Source organism: Oncorhynchus kisutch, linkage group LG30, assembly GCF_002021735.2.
Source record: "Oncorhynchus kisutch isolate 150728-3 linkage group LG30, Okis_V2, whole genome shotgun sequence".
NCBI lineage: Eukaryota > Metazoa > Chordata > Actinopteri > Salmoniformes > Salmonidae > Oncorhynchus > Oncorhynchus kisutch.
The window spans coordinates 23,582,218-23,604,324 of NC_034203.2; the positions used below are offsets into that span (position 1 = coordinate 23,582,218).

A 22,107-nucleotide genomic window follows, 5' to 3' on the forward strand; every position below is an offset into this window, starting at 1 on the left:
TGAATCTGCAGAGGGATAGGACATTTCACGCAGGGGATTTGTAATTCTCTGGTGAAGTCTTGATCAAATAAATCATCTGAGGCCCCGGAGTCCACAAAGGCTTGAATCTCGTGCTGATGGTTGTCCCAGTGGAGGTTTGCGGGTAGTGACAGACGGTGACTTGGTAGCCGGGGGTCAACTGCACAGCCCGTCATGGTCTCCCCTTGTCCTGGCAAGCCCTGGCAATTCCCGTCAGCTCTGGGCATGTAGTACGGAGATGGCTGAGACCACCTTTCACCCTCCTGTGGGCTCAGACGTGTGCGTCCCAGCTGCATGGGCTCCTCAATGCTGGGTTTGCGGGGCTTGGGGTGTTCAGGAAACCAGGATACTGGAGTGGTGTCAAAAAAGCGCTGTCTCGTGCGTTCTTGGAGGCAGTTGTTGATCCTGATTGCCAGCATTATAAGGGACTCGCGGTCCTCTCCCAGTTCATCCTTTATGAAGTTACACAAACCCTGGTGCATCGAGAGTGGTCTGGCCACTTGGCGGATATTGAACAGTCGGCTGGCCACTTCTCGTCCACCGCCTGGGTGGTCGAAGACTTGTCGCAGTGAAGGCTAATAATGAGCTGCAGGATAGTGGCTACTGTTTCCACACTGACGTTGCCCGCGCCAGGGCCTTGCCTGAGGGTAGAGAGATGATATAGGCGATCATGGCCCAATCGGTGTGGAATGAGGACTGTAGCTCGAACACCAGAGAACACGGAGTGAGGAAGCCCTTGCAACTTCCCTGGTGGCCGTCATACCGCTTGGGGCCTGGGATCTTGGGTTCCTGGTGCAGGTTCCCTGGAGGAATTATGGAGACACCTGTAGCACTGGGCGATGAGACTTGGGCATTTACTCCTCCTGGGTTTAGGTTGGACTGTGGTTGGAGGGAGTCGGTAAGTGCCCGGAGGATCTCTGATATTTGGGAGAGTTGTTCTTGCTGCCGCACCAATAGTGCTTCTTGGTGGGTTACAACATTCTTGATCTGGGTGATCTCTGCTGGGTCCATCTTAAGGCAAAAGCTTGCTGTGACGTGATGAGGTTGGACCCAGGTGCAGAGAAGAGACCAGATGAGGAATCAGTGGTTAAGGTTAAACACTTTACTGAGAAACCGTAGCCACAGGATCACAGTACACTAGACCAACAACAACCATTAAGTCTGGAAACCTCACTCAGGAAACGATCACACACACAGTAGTTTGTATCAAGCTTCTGCAAAGGATGACAGAAAAGACTCCTTTTTTAACAGGGAAATCATAATGAGTAAATAGGACACGCCTGAGTGGCGTTAATGTCTCTAGGACGATCTCTGCCGCCCTTTGGTGACAAGTGGAACCATGACAATTACTCATTACCCATTTAATAACCAGACCTTCATACAAACTTGTTATGCTGAATTCTTGACACACAATCGAACGTGCTGCTATATGCTACCATATGCTGCCAGCACGCCCACGAGCGAGCCACTCTGGGCAGCCTAAGTGGCGCGCTGCAATTTACCATGTGCTAGTGAACACGACCCGTAACAAATCAATTGTCCCAATTGCAAAATTCCCTGGAGGATCCCAGGAGCGTTTGTCCTCCTTGGAGTACAAAGTAGAATTTTCTAACTATGCACAAGAAGGGAGAGCTGATTTCAGCTGAACACCAAGACATCAGAGAGTAACCAGAGATCTGAAGAGAGCTGATGGTGGTGGAACTAAAGAAAACATCTCAGGGAGACCTGCCACCAGGTACCTGGATATTTGTTAACGGTGACACTTCTGGAAGAGAGGATCACATCAGTGTCCTCGGGAGGGATACAGGTTTGGTGCTGGGCTGAGGTCGGGGAGCCTTGTTGCTGCCTGTCCCGTGGCCTGATGTCTCTGACAATGTTTGCTGGTGTGAGGGGTTCCTTTGAGGGGAACGAGGGGAAATGACTGCCTACTCTGGTCTTGAAGCTGCTGAACAAGTTTCTTTGCTTTACTCTTCCTCCTGCTGGTTCTCCCACACCTGGCCTATTGGACGGAAATAGTCCACGACTCTCAGAAAGGGCAGAGAGGTGAAGGGAGGTGGGGAGGAGGTTAGAGAGAGGGAGTTTGTGGCAGGTTGGGAGGCTGTGAAATGAGGGAGACAGGGTAAGCCCTATGGTTTAGGCTAGGGGGACACTGGAGTGAAAATAGAACTGATCAAATATCAGTATATTAACATATCAATGTTTTATGAAAATCCTGTAGAATTAGCTTTTTTCTCACAACTGATATTTAACATGGACATCACTTTGGTGACCTAAAAGTTACCCATATTCCTGTAAATCACACTCCCAGTCATGAAAGGATACATCATAGCCCAGATACATAAATAGAAACAATAATAAAAAATGGTCTTACTTCTCAACTGGGTTGTCGATAGCAAGAGCCTTAGTGCTGCTGTTGCCTGTTCCAGATGTGCTGTAATTTCTTATTCCGACTGATACGTAATGAGCAGGAGAAATATCTAAAGATAATGTAAGTTAATCATGTTTGCATGTTTCAGGCTTTCAGAGTCTTTTTGCATGTGTACACTATGTGTGAAGCAGTCTGTAGGCCTACAGTGGATTAATAGACTTTAAAGGAATGATTCAAATCACTTTCTATCATGGGGAATAATACACTTGGCCGTTAGGACCTTGACAGATTTACAGTTCTGTAATAGACAGTGGAATCATTAGTTTTGGCCAGCAGTTTCCCAGACAGGGCCAACCATCAGCTATACTTGAGTGAGTTCTGATTCGGTGTTGATGGGTGATTGAGAGGCCGGAGAGAGTTTGGTGAGAGGAACAACAGAACAGCAGGGGTTTGATTGGAAGTATTAAGCACTTTCTGACTGTCTCACTGTTTAATTTTTCCCAGACAGGAATGCACTGTACTGTACACTGTGTTGTGTGTTGGACAGGCGAGTACTATGTGATTTTCTATACCTGCTTTTGACATCACACAAGGAGACGAGACACAAATCATAGGGCTAATGCCGGTCACGTGATTCAAGATGCTTTAGCTGAAGATACAAGAACAAAAAAAAATTGAACGTAAGAACACATGGAGTAGCAGAGGATGTAGGCATATCTTAGTCATTTCTTTCCATTCATATTTTGGTGCAAGCAGGAGGTTTGATATTTATAAGAAACTTGATTGTACAGTTCTTAGATTTCGTCTGTCATATTCTCTTTGGTGAAGTGGCCTAAAGGCTGGAGCCACCTGCTCCTCTTCACCAGTCACTGGTTACACACTGACTAGGGCCCTCACTGTCATGCCTGCTCCCGCTCTTCCCCCCTGGCGCTTGAGGGTGCCAGGTTGCCCTGCCTTACGCACTCCTGTCACCATCATTACACACACCTCTTTCCTTCGTGCATCAGCGATCATTTGGACTCACCTGGACTCAATCACCTGTGTTATTTCCTTCCCTATATCTCTCTGTCCCCCAGCTCTATTCCCCACTTCCTCATTAATGTTCATATGTCATTTTGTTACCTGTTTCTGACACTGGTTCTGTCTTGTTCCATGTCTCTCTTATATTAAATGTTCCACTCCCCGTACCTGCTTCTCATCTCCAGCGTCGGTTCTTACACTCACAGGTCGGACACTCTCTCATCTTGATTTCAATATGTAACAAGAGTGATTTATAAACCATACTACACAAGAAACTGACTTTCTCAGTCCCACATACACAACATGCTGTATTCCTACTCAAACACATTCAGGAAGTTTAGTCTAAAATGGCCACAATCAATCATATGAAAATTAGATCCTACCAGACCATGACCAAATTGTTGGAATTTAGTTTTCATACAGTTTTTCATTAGTTCCATTAGCCTAATAGCTACTCTCAATCATCTACTGTTTATGTATGGGGGCTCCCTTCCTATTCATACGACATTCATCTCATGTGGGCCTTAAATTTGAAAAACAAGTTCAAATTGTCCAAAATGAAACAAATAATGACATTCACACCCTTTTTAGAGGACAGGTTCCTCTCTTGGTCATCAAATTCAAAAGAATTTCACCTTTCGATCTTCAGTTTCATTACACATCTCCTCTCTCTCCTTCCCAAGGTCCTCTCACTAGGCCCAGATGTCCTACCAGAGTACAAGCTCCAGACCCCCCGTATCCATAAATGGACCATCCTGCACTACAGCCCCTTCAAGGCAGTGTGGGACTGGGTCATCCTGCTCCTGGTCATCTACACAGCCATCTTCACACCCTACTCCGCGGCCTTTCTCCTCAGTGACCAGGAGGAGGCAGCCATGCAGACCTGTGGTTACTGCTCTCCACTGAACGTGGTGGACCTCATCGTGGACATCATGTTCATCGTTGACATCGTCATCAACTTCAGGACGACATACGTAAACACCAACGACGAGGTGGTCAGCCAGTCGCAGCGGATTGCCGTGCACTACTTCAAAGGCTGGTTCCTCATAGACATGGTGGCGGCTATCCCCTTTGACCTGCTCATATACCGCTCTGGAGAAGAGGTGAGGAGACCTGGGTGGAGGGGTTTTTAATGCCCTAAAAATATCATTGTTGTACCAAAGTGCTGCTACGAGCGTCTGTTTTAAGAGCCTGTGCAATATTTTCCTGTAAAAAACAAACAATTTCTTTCTTCTTTCCTAAGTAAACTGACACATAGTGATTATAATCAAAAGAGCTTGGTTGTATGGCTAGGTGTTCTGCATGTGTGAATGACCTGTGTTGAACATATTTCTTACCTGTACCCTTTAAGACAACAACCCTGATTGGCCTGTTAAAGACTGCTCGGCTACTGCGATTGGTGCGTGTAGCTCGGAAGCTGGACAGATACTCTGAGTACGGAGCGGCCGTCCTCTTCCTCCTCATGTGCACCTTTGCCCTTATCGCTCATTGGCTGGCCTGCATCTGGTACGCAATTGGTAACGTGGAGCGTGCAGGAGCGGCCCGGATTGGCTGGTTGGACTCTCTGGGGGACCAGCTCGGAAAGCCCTACAATCAGACTGTACCAGGGTCAGGTCCCTCCATCAGGGACAAATATGTCACAGCACTCTACTTTACCTTCAGTAGTTTGACCAGCGTGGGCTTCGGGAACATCTCCCCTAATACCAACTCTGAGAAGATCTTCTCTATCTGTGTAATGCTCATCGGCTGTAAGTCCCAATTATAAGCCCTCAATACACAAATAAATATTGCTTAATACACATGCTATGTTACTGTTAACACATGATTGGAAATTGTACATCACATGGATGGGGAATGTAAGTATTATGTGTATTGGACCTATTGGACAGCCACATCTCGTGTTTACTGTCCAAGGCAATTCTTCCCCAGGGAAGATTATGTACATTTTATTGTATCGTATTTAATAATATAAAACACTACATTTTGATTACAGGCACAAAATCTTCATGTTTTTCTAGCATTATAATTTGACATGCTTATTTTTGGGGTAATATGCTCAGTCCTCTCTATTCTCTCTGTGTGCCTACAGCTCTCATGTATGCCAGCATTTTTGGTAATGTGTCAGCCATCATCCAGCGGCTGTACTCCGGCACGGCTCGCTACCATACCCAGATGCTGCGGGTTCGAGAGTTCATCCGCTTCCACCAGATCCCCAACCCACTGAGGCAGCGGCTGGAGGAGTACTTCCAACATGCCTGGTCCTACACTAACGGCATTGATATGAATGCGGTGAGTCATAAACACACTTGTGCGAACACATGCACACACACACACACTGCTACTTGTTTTGGTTGAAATTTGTGGCGAAATGGACACATTTAAGTAGTAAAAAGGCACAAAGACACAAAGACAAACTAGCTGATGTGTCTCCGCTCCTCTATGTTGTCCAGGTGCTGAAGGGCTTCCCAGAGTGCTTACAGGCTGATATCTGCCTGCACCTCAACCGCACCCTGCTGCAGAACTGTAAGGCCTTCAAAGGCTCCACTAAGGGCTGCCTGCGGGCCCTGGCCATGAGGTTTAAGACCACCCATGCCCCGCCAGGCGACACCCTGGTCCATGCCGGTGATGTCATCTCAGCCCTCTACTTCATTTCCCGTGGCTCCATAGAGATCCTGAGAGGGGATGTGGTGGTGGCCATCCTGGGTAGGATATCATCTCAACTGCATTTCCATATGGCACAATAAAGATTTACTTGATTTTAATTGACTTGGCTTGCAGTGGCTTTCAACCTGTACCGTATATATATATATACTTGTACATATTTCTATTTCTATTTCTATTTCTATTGTTATTTTACTACTGCTGTTTCATTATTTGTTACTTACGTTATTTATTTTCAATTTTTTACTTAACACTTATTTACCTTAACTTCTAAAAGCATTTTTTTTGATTTGACCTTTATTTAACTAGGCAAGTCAGTTAAGAACAAATTCTTATTTTCAATGACTGCCTAGGAACAGTGGGTTAACTGCCTGTTCAGGGGCAGAACGACAGATTTGTACCTTGTAAGCTCGGAGGTTTGAACTTGCAACCTTCCGGTTACTAGTCCAACACTCTAATCACTAGGCTTGGTTAAGGGCTTGTAAGTAAGCATTTCACTGTATTCGGCGCATGTGACAAATCATTTTTTATTTTATTTGATATATTGATGCAGAGGCTTTTATCACAGTCTCTCTCATCTCCTCCACTCCTTGAGATATGCCCTCATAGCCCTCCACAATGTTTAGTCGAACAGCCTCACCTGGTGGTTGCTATGGGTTAGTTACAAGAATATGTGAGAGCACATTCACTCAGTAACCTTGTAAATCTCTATAAACGAACACAGAAAAAGTACATTAGATATGAATTATTAACACATTGTCTCTGAATATCCACAATATCAGAAGCACATAATGTGCCCATTTTGTATCCATAAATATGCTATCATCAATGTACCTTCTCCTGTGCATCCAGTAAACAATCTCTCCTTTCCCCCTGCAGGTAAGAATGACATCTTTGGAGAGCCCATTAACCTGTATGCCTGTCCAGGGAAGTGCAATGCAGACGTGAGGGCTCTGACCTACTGTGACCTCCATAAGATCCACAGGGAGGACATGCTGGAGGTGCTAGATATGTATCCCGAGTTCTCTGACTACTTCTGGGGGAACCTGGAGATCACGTTCAACCTCCGGGATGTGAGTTGGCTTTTTGTTACAGAATTTTGTCTCTAATGCCTTGCTAGAAACATGTCATTCAGGGGAATTTACTGTCTCTTATCTTAGAGTTTGATTGTTTGAATTTAAGTTATTTGACTCCATGAATCATTCTATAACTTCTCACTTTAATATTTTTTCAGGTTGCCACGGTAGCTGGTTCAATGAGCAGTGAGGACTCTGATCATTGTGGAGTCAGCCGTCGTATTCACAGACAAAAACTGTCCCTCAGTTGCAGCTCGGACAGAGGTGTGGTACCCTGTTAGTCAAGTACTCTGGGTAGCACACGGCTAGATTAGATAATTATGTGTATTTCAGTTTGATTTTAGTAAACCCGTTCAATTTGCATTAATCACACTTGCTTCAATTAGACGAGTCTGTTCTATCCACTCTATATGTGCGTTACAAAGTGCACCCTATTCCCTGTATAGTGTATTACCCTATGGGCCCTGGTCAGAAGGACAAACCCTATTTCTGCATTCTATGCCTCTCCTCACAGAGGCAGAGGAAACCAATCCATCCCAGAGACATGTCCGCAGGGCCAGAGGCCAGAGCTCCAGAGCACAGGGAGATGGGCAGAACACAGAGTCTCAGGGCCTGATGAGCTCAGCCTATTCTCCTTTCTACTCCAGTGAAGATGAGGAGTCAGTGTTAACCAGCCCTGTACAACCAACTTCACTAGTCGTGATCCCCCATGGCCAGACCACCAACATCAGCAGTGCGGTGGAGGATGAGATGAACCAGAAGACTGGCAATACCTGCAATCCTCTCTCAGGTAGACCATGTCTCCATCAGCACTATTTAAAAAAAAACTTTGTCACTGTGGTAGATCTAAGTGGTGTTATTTTTCTCAATTTGTTGCACCACAATAATAGCAGAGCATGCTGCTATTCATGTCAGTGCTGTTACGGGCTTTGGTTTTTACATGTAATATTTCAAGGTTGGACGTTAGAATGTGGGGCGCATCGATTGGTGTCACCTCGTTAGTCAGTCTGTATTACACGTGTGCTGTTTGGTCATCTCGTTAGAGGGATGCTATTTAAGAGTGGCTGGCTCAGTGCTCCAGTTGTCTTGAGAGACAACACATTTAGTTGGCACTACCTATTTCAGGTCTAGACAAACAATCCTTTATCTGATCTTCCCTGTTTTTGTTTTGCTCCACCATGTCTGTTTGCTTCCTGTCTTTCATTTTGGTGTGGGTTTTTATTTTGTTTGCCTCTTCTTGGGCAAATTTAGTGGCCGCTCATGGTGGGTGTCTTTTAGGTTCCAGCTGTTGTTGCTAGTCACCTTTCAGTGGACACCCCCATGAGTGTCTTTCAGAACCCCTCCTAGAACCCCACCTGTTTCGTTTTAGCTGTTAAAGTGATTTTTCTTTGTTTAGTTCCCTTTGTTGTGAGCGACTGAGTTTCTTGTGGGAACGTAACAGTATAGTATACTGTATGTTTCTGATAGATGCTATATGAGTTGGACTAGCTGTCTGTCTAACCTCCCTTGTTCTCCCCTGTATCAGGGGCTTTCTCAGGCGTCTCCAACATCTTCAGTTTCTGGGGGGAGAGCCAAGAACAGCAGCAGTATCAAGAGGTGACCTGCCACTGCCTGCCCTCCACTCCCCCTCTCCACACTGTCCTGAGCAACATCAGCCGACGGCAGCGCAGCGAGCTGGAGAACAGGCTGGAACTGCTGCAGAGACAGCTCAACAGGTCGGAGAATGTTTGGTCAATGTTGTGTGAACCCTTGGGTTGTGTATTCTTGGATGTATCCCAAATGGCACACTACTCCATATATAGTTCACTACTTTTGACCAGGGCCCATAGTGCAGTGATTTGACCAGAGCCCTACAGTATGTAGGGAATAGGGATTCCATTTGGGTTGCAACCAATGACTTGCCGAACCTTTGGTGTTGGGGGGCTGTCTCCCTTTAACTGCGGGATATTGAGATGACCCAAATAACCATTTACTGTTGTGACCTATGCTACTTTAACTGTGGTTGTAGTCTTTACTATTCTACTGTGATCACTCAGGATGGAGTCACGGATGTCCACAGACATCGGGGCCATAATGCAGCTGCTCCAGAGACAGATGGTGCTGGTGCCCCCGGCCTACAGCACAGTGTCCTCTCCCCCTGAACCGTCCCCCTCCCTCACCCTGAGGCCTGCAGAGAGGCTGGTGCAGCCCGTCTCACCGCTGGACTCAGAGACCCTGGCCTCCCTCTCACAGGTACTGTATGTGTACCACATATTGCAACAGGGCACACCATCCAAGCAAAGGTGCTTCTTGACTGATGGACACATCTTCCAAATGTTTGTATTTATACCGAACAAAAATATAAATGCAACGTGTAAAGTGTTGTTACCTTGTTTCACGAGTTGAAATAAAAACTCCCAAACATTTTACATATGCATAAAAAGCGTATTTCTTTCAAAGGGTGTATTTCTGTCGGTAATAAAGGCCTTTTGTGAGGAAAAACTTGTTCTAATTGGCTGGGCCTGGCTCCCCAGTGTGTGTGCCTGGCTGCCAAGTGGGTGGGCCAGGCTGCCAAGTGGGTGGGCCTATGCTCACCCATAGCTGCATCAATGCCCAGTCGTGTACTCCATAGATTTGGGCCTAATTTTATTTCAATTGACTGATTTACTTATGAACTGTAACTCAGTAAAATCTTTGAAATTGTTGCATTTATATTTTTGTTCAGTGTAGATTTAACCTGGTAATTGATTTAGGGCAGTTGATTTACTGACCTTTGTAGATAGTAAGGTCACAAAGTGTAGTTGAGGTCGTGTCATCACTGTGATAGCATTGGTTGGACAGAACTGTTTTTTTTTGTGAAAGCATTGGGTTAAAGATGCCAATACTGTAGCATTTGAATGTTGAGTGGAAATCCACTAAGCCCAAGGATCTGTCTGGTCTAACCCCTTCTGGATGTAGGTGATCAGTTTGTTAGGACCATCATCACTAGTCTGGATCCATAGGAAACAACTGCTCAGTGTGTCTTGTCTAGCCTACTGTATATCAACCAATAATCCCACTTTGACGTTTACAGAAGTTATTCTGCAGTCGTGTACTGTAGATCTGATTCTTCTCACCTCTCTCTTGTTCTCCACCTCAGTTCTTGATCCAAACAGATTTTGACTACAGCCTTTCCAAGTCCTGTGAGTCTCTCCACAGTGCAGTGGAGCTGTGTCTTCTGGAGCCAACCCGAGTCCTGGATCCAACCCCAGTCTTAGACCCTCTCCCCAAGACTCTGCCTCTTGGCAACAGCATCCACCCAGAGCATCGAGCCCTGGGCTTGTCCATCCATACAGATACTGAGCCCTTAATCCTGGTCAACCATGGGAACTTCTCAGCGCCAGGGACAGGATTGGCCCAGTCAGACCCCTCAGAGGGCCGAAGGAGGCTCTCGCTGCCAGGGAAACGCACAGCTCTGGACCTGGAGAGCCCCTGGACTACGGCACACAGATACAGTTCTGACCCTGGGAGTTAGGGGCCAAACAGTGTATGTGTAACACTATCTCCCTGCTTATGGACATAGAGTCGTAAGAGGTACTCAAACAAAAACATATCCATACTGTTTCCCTCTCTGCCCGTGAAATAAAATGTCCTATGTGTGGATAAAATTATTTTCTGGTCATAGAAGTCCTCAAAGCATCACTTTTCACAGATTTATGCTACCATTTGCAGTATTCTAATGGAAACATATTTGTCCTTGTTAGTCAATATCTGTCTCTGCTGTATATGTCCTTGTTGTCACCATGTATGGGTTAAGTGTTAGCTGACTAACAGAACTCTGTTCTGTCTCATGGAGTTGTGATGGGAGAGCTGCTGCTAATTTTCATTAGTCTACTGATGTTGCTCTAACGTCTGTCTGGCTCAATGGGTAACAGAAATGAATTCTGGGATCCATATCTAATTCTTAAATTACTGAACTGAATTAGCAAGCAATATGTAAACTGTAAAACATTTCTGTTTTGTTATCATTGTGTGGTATCCTCTCATCTAGTTAGTCTAGATGTTGAATGAGATGGCGTGCGTGCTGAGTAACATAATATCCAATCCTAGGCCAGCAGAGGATCACAGAATTATGACCTAATCAACTGAATGTAGTATCTGTCAGACCACAGCAATATTCCACGATGCAAGTGTATCACCTGGGCCTCAATTCTCCTCCTCTCTCTGACTGCAGAAGACCGACTACTCAGTTACTGTAACAAGCAACTCCAATGTGTAATGACAATGTTTACATATTTTAGAGCAGGACCTGTATGTGTTAGAACATTTTAGTTTAGGTTGTATCTCTTGTTTGATAAAATATTTAGATAAAATATATTTCCAAGAAATCATTCAAAGAACAAATTATGGATTATTGCTTAATTGTCATCCTGAATAGTACCATTAGCCTACCTATACTGTTATAGTGTGTTACTGTCCAGTTCTGGGAAATAGATTACTGCAGGAAAAGTAGCTTGTTATGTAGGGATATATTGTAAAAAATCTGAACTATTATTGTTTGGGTCAGGGTACAGTATTTATTGACTCAGTTGAATAGAGTTACTGTGTAGCTTGATGTATATTTGATAATGAACAGTTGGATACTACTCATGAATAAAAAGATGACCAAGAAATGCATTGTTTTGTGTATGGTCATACCTTGAAACCATTCAAACATGGTCAATTGAACAGGCCAATGCACATGTCTTATTGCATGTTTGTTCACGTGCATTTTACTAAACATGAGTAATCTCACTTTTAGTGGGAATATATTAATTCATGACATGTATATACTTCAAATAAAAGCACTATACTGATCTGGATCTCAGGCCTGTGCAAATCTACAGTGCCTCATAAAACGTCTGGTCACTATCATGTCCTGAGATTCCCCTTTGAAATCTCAGAGGTAAGATATATTTATCATTCCATTCCAGCTATTACAATGACCCTGTCCTCATTTATCTCTGACCACCAGCCTTATTTGATAAAGCGATTTAAAGACAGAGGTATTAGATCATAGTGCATTAATCATATAGTCCTAACCCTAAAACCAGTCAGAGGGTGACCAGAATAGGCCTATGAATAAACAGCAACAGTTTGCCTATAGAGGAAAGGTCCTTTAGATTGGACTGGTCCAACACTGGGTTAATTTGTTTATCCCATGTGTAACTCTGTGTTTGTGTCACACTGCTTTGCTTTATCTTGACCAGGTCGCAGTTGTAAATGAGAACTTGTTCTCAACTGGCCTACCTGGTTAAATAAAGGTTAAATATTTATTTTTTTGCTAGGGATTATATATTTACCAAATCAAATGAGACCGTAATCTCTTAATTTTATAGAAAGCACAACATTACAGCACAGCAAGTGAATCTGAATGGATGGCGGTAGTCATGGTCTTAGATGTAACACCTGTTTGGTCTGACTTGGTTTACCTCAACTGGGAGAGACAGGTTTTTATTCGTGTCTTTGAGGTCAGGGCACTATGCCCAAGGATAAAGCAGCAGACCATTAATCCCTGAGTAGAGTAGGCTAAAGTTACACATGAGCCTGTAACACCAATTAGATGTCATAATAATGAGCTGAGTGAGACAGGCCAGGCTGTGTTTCCATTGTGAGGATGAACAGAGAAACTACAGAATGTAAAATATCCCTGCATAGATTTGAAAGCGAGATGAGCTGCAAAGTGCCACGCCCCCGTTGCTCTTGTGTGTCCGGCATTGTGAACTGCCTCCATCCATATTGCCAATCAGTGCGCATTGTGCCCATACAGTATATAGAACTGTTGTCTACTGTAAATGATTGGCCACATTTCGTCTCAAGAATGGAGAAATGGATGATAGTTAATTTTGTACAATCCCATCGGCTGAGTTGTCCTTCAACATATGTGGGCGGCATCTACACAGAAACGGTGTGGGAATTATGTGCCGCTCTGACAATCTCTGCGTCAAAAATAGAGAATCAAACGAAACACGGCAGCATTTCTCGACTGTGATAGGCTGAGCTTGGTGATGTAGGCGGGCTGATTTTCTGCTGTCAGTGAAGTGCTCTGTACGAGAAGGTAGAACAGACTTCGATCAGCGACATTCACGACAACAATTAACAAACGGATAAAAAAAAAGAGAAAACATAGGGTAAGTAAAATTATGAATAATTACAATTGACGGGAACACTGCAGCTCAGGTGATTGTCTGGGTGGAAGTATTTGTGTATTTTTCTTTGCCTCAGAGATGTAGTAATTATTGATGAATGGTTACACGTTTTTTACGGAGCAAGAATCTCACAATATGCAGAGTAGACGCAGTCCTAGTCTGGTTGACCATGAATGTAATGTGCGATATTTATTGTTCATACACTATCACATTCTGTACCCAAATTGATGTTGTTTACATATCCACAGTGGGCGTGTTTGATTCACTCTCACCACGACCAATGCAGATAATTTTCTTTGTTATGTTGCCGCAGTTGAGTTAAGGGATGCTGACTGTGGACAGGTGTCCACCGCATCACAGATGGGTCCACTCCAACAGAGCAAACATTGGTCGTCGTTACATAAATGTGATATTATACAGCTTCGACATTATAAATCATCAAGATAACACCCATAGATGCATAAAGAGTGCAACGCTACAATCCCAGTGAGCACCGTCCGACTCCGAAGTCCATTGGCATTGAAAAGACGTAGAAATTTGGTCCGTCCGCCTTGGCCTTGATTTTGGACGCGAACATAGACGTGTATGATTGGTTCAGATTTGGTCCTGTCCGGACCTACCTTGGTCCACACAGCGGACTTGATTTGGCCCAAACATTGGTTCAGATTTGGTCCAGTCCTGACCAAGTTTGGTCTTGTTTGGAGAAGGAGCTCATTAGGATAATACCCAGCATGCTTTGCAAGCGCCTTTTGTTTTTGTATTTATTAGGGATCCCCATTTGCTGATGCCAAGGCAGCAGCTACTTTTCCCGGGGTCCAAAAACATTAAGGCACTTACATTACATATAAAACAAAAGATAAAACAATATGTCCTCTAACATTATTACACCACTACATATCTACATTACAAAATTTATAATAGTACCATACAACAATATTACAATGTACGTGTAGAATGCGGGTACTAGTGCTTGTGTGCTTTATGCATGCTTCTTTTGACATTTACATTTTTGGCTTTTAGCAGTTACTCTTGTTCAGAGTGACTTACACAGTGCATTCAACTTATGGTACATAAACAACCACATACTATACCACAGCCATAGCAAGAAAAACTTTTCTGTAATTGTTACTGATAATGTTATTGTAGTTGAAGTGTTCTGTTTTTTTTCTGTTGGTCTGAACTTAGATCACTGCCTAGGCTTTTGAAAGAGCTAACAAAAGTGCTTGTGATATATATGGTAGGAATAATACATATTCCATGGCCTACTGCAATCTTCAGTTTGCTCCATTTTCCTATATTAATTATAATGCTAATTATTATTATTATGAATATAATGCTTACTTCATTGATATGTGGATATCTGTATGTATATGTATGTATGTTTGAAATCTGGCCATAGAACAATTACAAAAAAACTGTCCATAAAATATGTATTTTCAACGTCTGTAAAATATGTATTTTTAACATCTAGAAAATATGCGTTTTCAGCGTCTGGAAAATATGCATTTTCAACGCCTGGAAAATACGCATTTTAAACGCCCGGAAAATACGTATTTTCAAAATATGTATTTTCAACTTCCATAAAATATGTATTTTCAACGTTCGTGAAAATACGTATTTTCAATGTCCGGAAAAGACGTCTTTTCAACTTTCATTCAGAACTGATGTCAACGTAATTTTGCTCACTGGAAGGCTCATCTCTACTGAGAACACAAATACCACACAATTCCCCCCCCCCCCTTTCTCTCCTCTAGCGTACCTATTGTTAGTGAGGAGGATTCACCATCTTTATGGAATGTTTTCATTATTTATCTGCAGATTATTGCCAAAGAGCCTACCAGTATGCAAATGAGGGAGCCAAATGAACGGCTCTCTTACCAATGTGGTTTGGTAGGCTACTGACGAGTCACTCACTTTAAAGGGTTACTTCTGGAAGCCCGTTATCTACTTCCCTGGAGTCAGATGAACTTGTGGATACCATTTTTATGTCTGCGTGCAGTTTGAAGGAAGTTTCTAATTAGCATTAGCACAATTGCTAACTAGCATTAGCGCAAGATTGGAAGTCTTTGGTAACGGCTAGCATGCCACTAAAACTACCTCTAACTTCTTAGTACTTGTTGCAGAGACATACAAATTGTATCCATGAGTTCATCTGACTCTGGGGAAGTAGATTGCCGAAATCCCGAAGTAACCATTCAATGTCACTGTCTGGCGTATTTGTTATCCTCACAAATTATCCTGATAGGTATCAGTCTGGTGTTTTCTGTAATGACCTTAGTGATCACTGTTTTACAGCCTGTGTTCGTAATGGCTGCTCAGTAAAACGACCTGTCCTGATTTGTCATAAACGCTTGCTAAAACACTTTGAGAAAGCCTTCCTTCATGAACTGTTCTCTGTAAAATGGTATAAAATCAGCTTGATCCCCTCTGTCGAAGATGCTTTCCCGCAGGAGGCCTTTTGGTAGGCCGTTATTGTAAATAAGAATTTGTTCTTAACTGACTTGCCTAGTTGAATAAAGGTTCAACAAATATAAAAAAAAGAGATATTTAGTTTACTTGACCCGATGCGATACCATGGACATATAACTACATTGTATGTTTATGAATGACAAGGATATACAGTACAAGTCAAAAGTTTGGACACACTTACTCATTCAAGGGTTTTTCTTTATTTTTTACTATTTTCTACATTGTAGAATAATAGGGAAGACATCAAAACTATGAAAAAACACACATGAACCATGTAGTAACCCAAAAAGTGATAAACATAACAATTTAGATTTTAGGCCCTTCAAAGTAGTCACCCTTTGCCTTGATGACAAATTTGCACACTCTTGTACCGGTGGGACAGACAGCAGACTGTCAAACCAGCAGTGTTTCCCTGTCATCGCTCAGTTTGTGATTGACAAGCGCCGGCCCTATCGGTAGATCTCTAGAAGATGCATGTTGTTTATTCTATTGGGAGAGGGCTCGGCAGACTTTTTTCTGACTAGCAAGTTTAAAAGTAGCCTAGTTAATTGAATTGGAAAAAATACCCAACTGAAAATGAGTCTGTAATCAGCTGTGTAGCCGACAGCCAGCGCTAGTGGTAAAAAAAAACTAGTCATGTCACACAACAAGGATTATTTAGACTGACAGACAGACAAATACACATTGTTAGATACAGTGCCTTGCGAAAGTATTCGGCCCCCTTGAACTTTGCAACCTTTTGCCACATTTCAGGCTTCAAACATAAAGATATAAAACTGTATTTTTTTGTGAAGAATCAACAACAAGTGGGACACAATCATGAAGTGGAACGACATTTATTGGATATTTCAAACTTTTTTAACAATCAAAAACTGAAAATTTGGGCGTGCAAAATTATTCAGCCCCCTTATGTTAATACTTTGTAGCGCCACCTTTTGCTGCAATTACAGCTGTAAGTCGCTTGGGGTATGTCTCTATCAGTTTTGCACATCGAGAGACTGACATTTTTTCCCATTCCTCCTTGCAAAACAGCTCGAGCTCAGTGAGGTTGGATGGAGAGCATTTGTGAACAGCAGTTTTCAATGTATATACTGTAGATAAATAGGCCTTGATAGACAGACAATATGGACTTTTTTTGTGAAATTCTAAACATTAGCCATGGGGCGGAGAGAAGATTTAGCAATTTTATAATACATTTCATGCAATTGTACTCATTTTTGCCATGTGTTAGATTGGAAAATGTGCTGTTTTTCAGCAGATTTCTTGCAATTCTACACATTTTGCCATAGGGTGAAGAGAAATGTTTGTAGTTTTTAATATGAGATCTCAGTGAGACTAACTAACAACATCAATGGGGGCCCACCAGCCAAAATAACAAGTTAAGATAGCTGGCCACTAAACTAATTTAGAGATATAAAACTTTTTAGCTGACATGGGTAATTGACTGACTATCAGTGACTGACATAACAAGAGTAAAACTGCAGAAATACAACCACATTTTTGCAGGGGAAATTAATCAGAGGGCCTTTAAAAGGGGGGCCATGTGGCCCGCGGACCGCCAGTTGCCCATCCCTGGCCTAATGTATGCCATACAAGAAAATCTCTCTCTCTCAGTCGTCTGGAATGGTGGGATTATAATGCAATCCTCCACAGATTACGGGAGACCGAGCCAGAGGGACTTGGACAACACAGCAGTGTTTGTCCATCAAGGTTCACAAGCAATGCAGAGGCAAATAACTGCCAGTCAGTCATTCTTTACAGATTGCTATGGTACTATGAGTAGAGATGTGTGGTACAGGGAAAATCATATTGAAGTAGTGATAGTGATATTGAAGTTGGCTTTGCATGAAAGGGATGGAACTTTCTATTTTCAGTAAAACAATCCCCCATTGTGGGAGCACAGTGAGGTAAATCCCAAGTGACACTATGTTTGTTGTGGGGGGAAGCTCAGTATGCCATGGCGTGCGGTTTCCTTGTCCGCTGCATGGTCTTGGTGTCAGGTCAAGGTCTGCTGATCTGTTGTGATGTCTAGCTTTCCTGTCATAAACCATCCTCATCATCTCCACTGTGAGATGCTGTCCACTGTGATCCAGGAGAACACCAGCCCTCCTCTTTCACAGTGGCCTTGGCCTCCCAACACCAGAGAGCTTAACATTAGAGGCAATGTGAGGGTGCAGTATGAGGAGGGCTGGGAGCCAGGGCCTTTGAGAAGAATCCAAATTAGTAGAATGTGATGTCATCCCCATTGGATGTCACAATGGCTCAGTCTGAAGACAGGTTCTTTGGAGAAATATTTCCTAGATGACTGATGTCAAGGACTTGTTTAGTTAGGTGGATTACACACTTGTTACTCAAATCAAATCAAATTTTATGGCATAAGCAAGATGCAGTAGATGGTATAGAGTACAGTATATACATATGAAATGAGTAGTGTAGAGTATGTAAACATTATATAAAGTGGCATAGTTTAAAGTGACTAGTGATACATTTATTACATCCAAATTGTAATTATTAAAGTGGCTAGAGATGAGTCAATATGTTGGCAGCAGCCACTCAATGTTAGTGGTGGCTGTTTAACAGTCGTGTCACAGTGAAGAATAGAGGAGTTGTAACATTGCAATACATTTTGAAATGCTGTACCTTCTTGTCATGATGAGTGTTATGAATCTAACATGATTGTGAGTTTTTAACGTGAAAGCTAGACTAGGACTGGTAATTGCCAAGAGGAACATGTGAGTGTGAATGAGAAAGTAAAATCCATCACTATGCATGAAGGACCAGGTCAGTAACCACAAGGTCAGGGACAATGCACAGTCAGGTGGCTGTCACACACACTCCTCACAACCATTTCGATTTAGATGAGTGTTCACAAACTGGTGGTAAATACAGACCTCACCACTGTGCTCTGACTGAGTGACTGAGTGACTGTTTTCAGGGACTGTGTGTGTCTCCCCTGAGAGGACGAAACAGGGTGACAAAGCATTATATCAGCAGGAACCAGAGCTGGTGCCCATCATGCATGAGAGAGACATAAAAACGCAGACACATGACGAACACTAGGAGACCTGGCAACGCTTTTAACACATTAAGGCATGGTTTCCCAAACTCTGTTATGGGGCCCCCTGGGTGCACATTTTGGTTTTTGCCCTAGCACTAAACAGCTGATTAAAGTAATAAAATATTGATGATGAGTTGTTTATTTGAATCAGCTGTGTTGTGCTAGGGCAAAAACCAAAAGGTGCACCCAGAGGGGCCCCAGGACCGGGTTTGGGAAACCCTGCTGATTGTATTTATCATCATTAGTCATTTAGGTCAACATTGGATCATTCAGAGATCCTCACTGAACTTCTGGAGAGAGTTTGCTGCACTGAAAGTAAAGGGGCTGAATAATTTTGCACGCCCAATTTTTCAGTTTTTGATTTGTTAAAAAAGTTTGAAATATCCAATAAATGTCGTTCCACTTCATGATTGTGTCCCACTTGTTGTTGATTCTTCACAAAAAAATACAGTTTTATATCTTTATGTTTGAAGCCTGAAATGTGGCAAAAGGTCGCAAAGTTCAAGGGGGCCGAATACTTTCGCAAGGCACTGTAAGAGATAGATTAACCATAACTGGCTGACTACTGTTTATGCCCTGACATTAAACTGCCTGTTGGGTCAGAGAGCTAGCCCCCTCACTTAAAGATGCACAATGCGGAAATCGCTCCACCATTTCCTGGTTGCTAAAATGTCCGTTTATGTGACAATACAAGCAAGTATAGTGTAGAGAATCATTGTACCATCTAAACCGCTGTGATATATATTTTCCATAACCAAAAATATTGTATTTTCAGCTGTTTGAAGCTGGTGTACAAAACCGAGAGTAAAAGATGCAAAAACTAAATTTAGGAACAGGAACCATAGAAATAGAGCACATAGAAAATATCTACTGCTTCTTAGACTTGCTTTCAACGAGAATGACAGATCCATAACTCACATTTTTATGTGAATTTGGTCAGGTCCCTAAAAAGTGACATATCCCAGTTTTAAAATAACAGCACAGCAATTATAGAGATTAATTGCTGTTTAAATAACCCACAAGGTAAAACAAAAGGTGGAAACTTATATTAAAAAGGCCATTTGGCCAGAGAGATAGTGACTAGTGATCTTTCACTCTGTGCTCTGTCACTGATGATATATATCACTGTTATGGTCCACTGTTATGGTCCACTGAGTCTGCAGTGTTTCCCCTATATAAATCATGGCTACCACTTAGTACTGAGTGATTAGTGCTGTTTCGGTTCAGTTTCAGTTTTTATAATGTAGATGTATAGATGTAGACCATTGGGGGCTGCTGAGGGGAGGACAGCTCATAATAATTGCTGGAACAGAGCGATTGGAATGGCATCAAACCATGTGTTTGATGTATTTGATACCATTCCACTAATTCCTCTACAGCCATAACCACACGCCCGTCCTGCCCAATTAAGGTGCCACCATCCTCCTGTGATGTAGACATAACTAATGCTGAATGGCCAATAGTACTTTAATCAGGTGACTCATACTACTGTAATAACTTCTTCAACTCAAATCAGTGTGGAAACACCTGTGAACGAACCTAGTGCAGTGGATCAAAGGTCTGTAGGTGGGTGTAGTTATGTTAGTCATCTAGTGTTGGCAGTTAAGAGGTTAGCTGATACGTACAGTATCTGTCAATATAGTGACTGAAAGTGGGTGAGTACAGTACTTCTATTGCTGTGTGAACTACTGGATCAATATGCATTTTACGGTTATATGGGGGAAATACAATATGGCAATGCTGTTGTTTTGGATGGTAGGATAAAGCCGGGGATCCCCTGCCAAGCTGCTGGCCTAGGCCCACTTTGTGTGTTACTCTGTACTGTCAGTGTGTTAGGCAATGCTGTGTGTTACAGTAAACCTGCTGTGGTTTTTGGGATGATTGCGTGACAGACAGAGGGGGGATTTAGTGAATATAATATAACAGGGCCTGGCTGTATGTGGAAGTGGGGACTAGGGTTGACTCTAGCTAGCACTAATCCCCATGCAGCAGAAACAGCTGGGTCTCTCAGGCTTTTACACTCAATCTGAGCATAAAGCTGAATTATGCTCCTTTATGTTAAATAGGAAATTGCACTCAAAGTTGCACTCAACTGGGAAGCTCTACATCAAATCTAATCAAAGTTTATTTGTCACGAGCGCCGAATACAACAGGTATAGTAGACCTTACAGTGAAACTCTTACTTACAAGCCCTAACCAACAGTGCAATTTAAGTTAAAAAAAATGTGTATTAGGTAAAAAAAATAGATAAGTAAAGAAATATAAAAGAAAACAGTAAAATGACAGTGAAAATAACAGTAGCGAGGCTATATACAGGTGGTACCGTTACAGAGTCAATGGGCGGGGGCACCGGTTAGTCGGGCTAATTGAGGTAATATGTACATGCAGGTATAGTTAAAGTGACTATGCATAGACGATAAACAGAAAGTAGCAGTAGCGGGGGTTGGTGGGTGGGAGGTGTCGGGACACAATGCAAATAGTCCGGGTAGCCATTTGATTACCTGTTCAGAAGTCTTATGGCTTGGGGGTAAAATCTGTTGAGAAACCTTTTGGTCCTAGACTTGGCGCTCCGGTACCGCTTGCCATGCGGTAGCAGAGAGAATAGTCTATGACTGGGGTGGCTGTGGTCTTTGACAATTTTTTGGGGCCTTCCTCTAACACCGCCTGGTGTAGAGGTCCTGGATGGCAGGCATCTTAGCCCCAGTGATGCACTGGGCCGTACGCACTACCCTCTGTAGTGCATTTCCGTCAGAGGCCGAGCAGTTGCCGTAACAGGCAGTGATGCAACCAGTCAGGATGCTCTCGATGTTTCAGTTGTAGAACCTTTTGAGGATCTGAGGATCCATGCCAAATCTTTTCAATCTCCTGAGGGGGAATAGGTTTTGTTGTGCCCTCTTTACGACCGTTTTTGTGTGTTTGGACCATTCTAGTTTGTTGGTGATGTGGACACCAAGGAACTTTAAGCTCTCAACTTGCTCCACTACAGCCCAGTCGATGAGAATGGGGTGTTCTCTGTCTTCCTTTTCCTGTAGTCCACAATCATCTCCTTTGTCTTGATTACGTTGAGTGATAGGTTGTTATTCTGGCACCACCCGGCCAGGTCTCTGACCTCCTCCATATAGGCTGTCTCGTCTTTGTCAGTGATCAGGCCTACCGCCGTTGTGTCATCTGCAAACTTAATGATAGTGTTGGAGTCATGCCTGGCCATGCAGTCGTGGGTGAACAGGGAGTACAGGAGGGGACTGAACACGCATCCCTGAGGGGCTCCAGTGTTGAGGATCATCGTGGCAG

The 22,107-nt window shown here is 43.1% G+C and overlaps 2 protein-coding genes across 8 annotated transcripts in view; both read left to right on the plus strand.

The window, feature by feature from the left end:
• LOC109874708 (potassium voltage-gated channel subfamily H member 6) overlaps positions 1–11,776 on the plus strand; it is a 71,810-nt gene extending 60,034 nt beyond the window's left edge. The window contains exons 8-17 of the mRNA XM_020466732.2: positions 4,090–4,509; positions 4,758–5,154; positions 5,496–5,695; positions 5,857–6,109; positions 6,947–7,140; positions 7,302–7,407; positions 7,658–7,933; positions 8,669–8,858; positions 9,180–9,375; positions 10,262–11,776. Coding sequence (XP_020322321.1) covers positions 4,090–4,509; positions 4,758–5,154; positions 5,496–5,695; positions 5,857–6,109; positions 6,947–7,140; positions 7,302–7,407; positions 7,658–7,933; positions 8,669–8,858; positions 9,180–9,375; positions 10,262–10,636 — 2,607 coding nt within the window. The 3' untranslated portion in view covers positions 10,637–11,776. The remainder of the gene's footprint in view (positions 1–4,089; positions 4,510–4,757; positions 5,155–5,495; positions 5,696–5,856; positions 6,110–6,946; positions 7,141–7,301; positions 7,408–7,657; positions 7,934–8,668; positions 8,859–9,179; positions 9,376–10,261) is intronic.
• Positions 11,777–13,078: 1,302 nt separating this feature from the next.
• Positions 13,079–22,107, plus strand: part of LOC109875224 (microtubule-associated protein 4-like) — a 75,473-nt gene continuing 66,444 nt past the window's right edge. Inside the window, exon 1 of one of the 7 annotated variants that reach the window (XM_031810261.1) lies at positions 13,079–13,271. The gene's annotated coding sequence lies outside the window, so the exon portion shown is untranslated. The remainder of the gene's footprint in view (positions 13,272–22,107) is intronic. The other 6 variants (XM_031810262.1, XM_031810259.1, XM_031810260.1 and 3 more) reach the window with 6 other exon arrangements.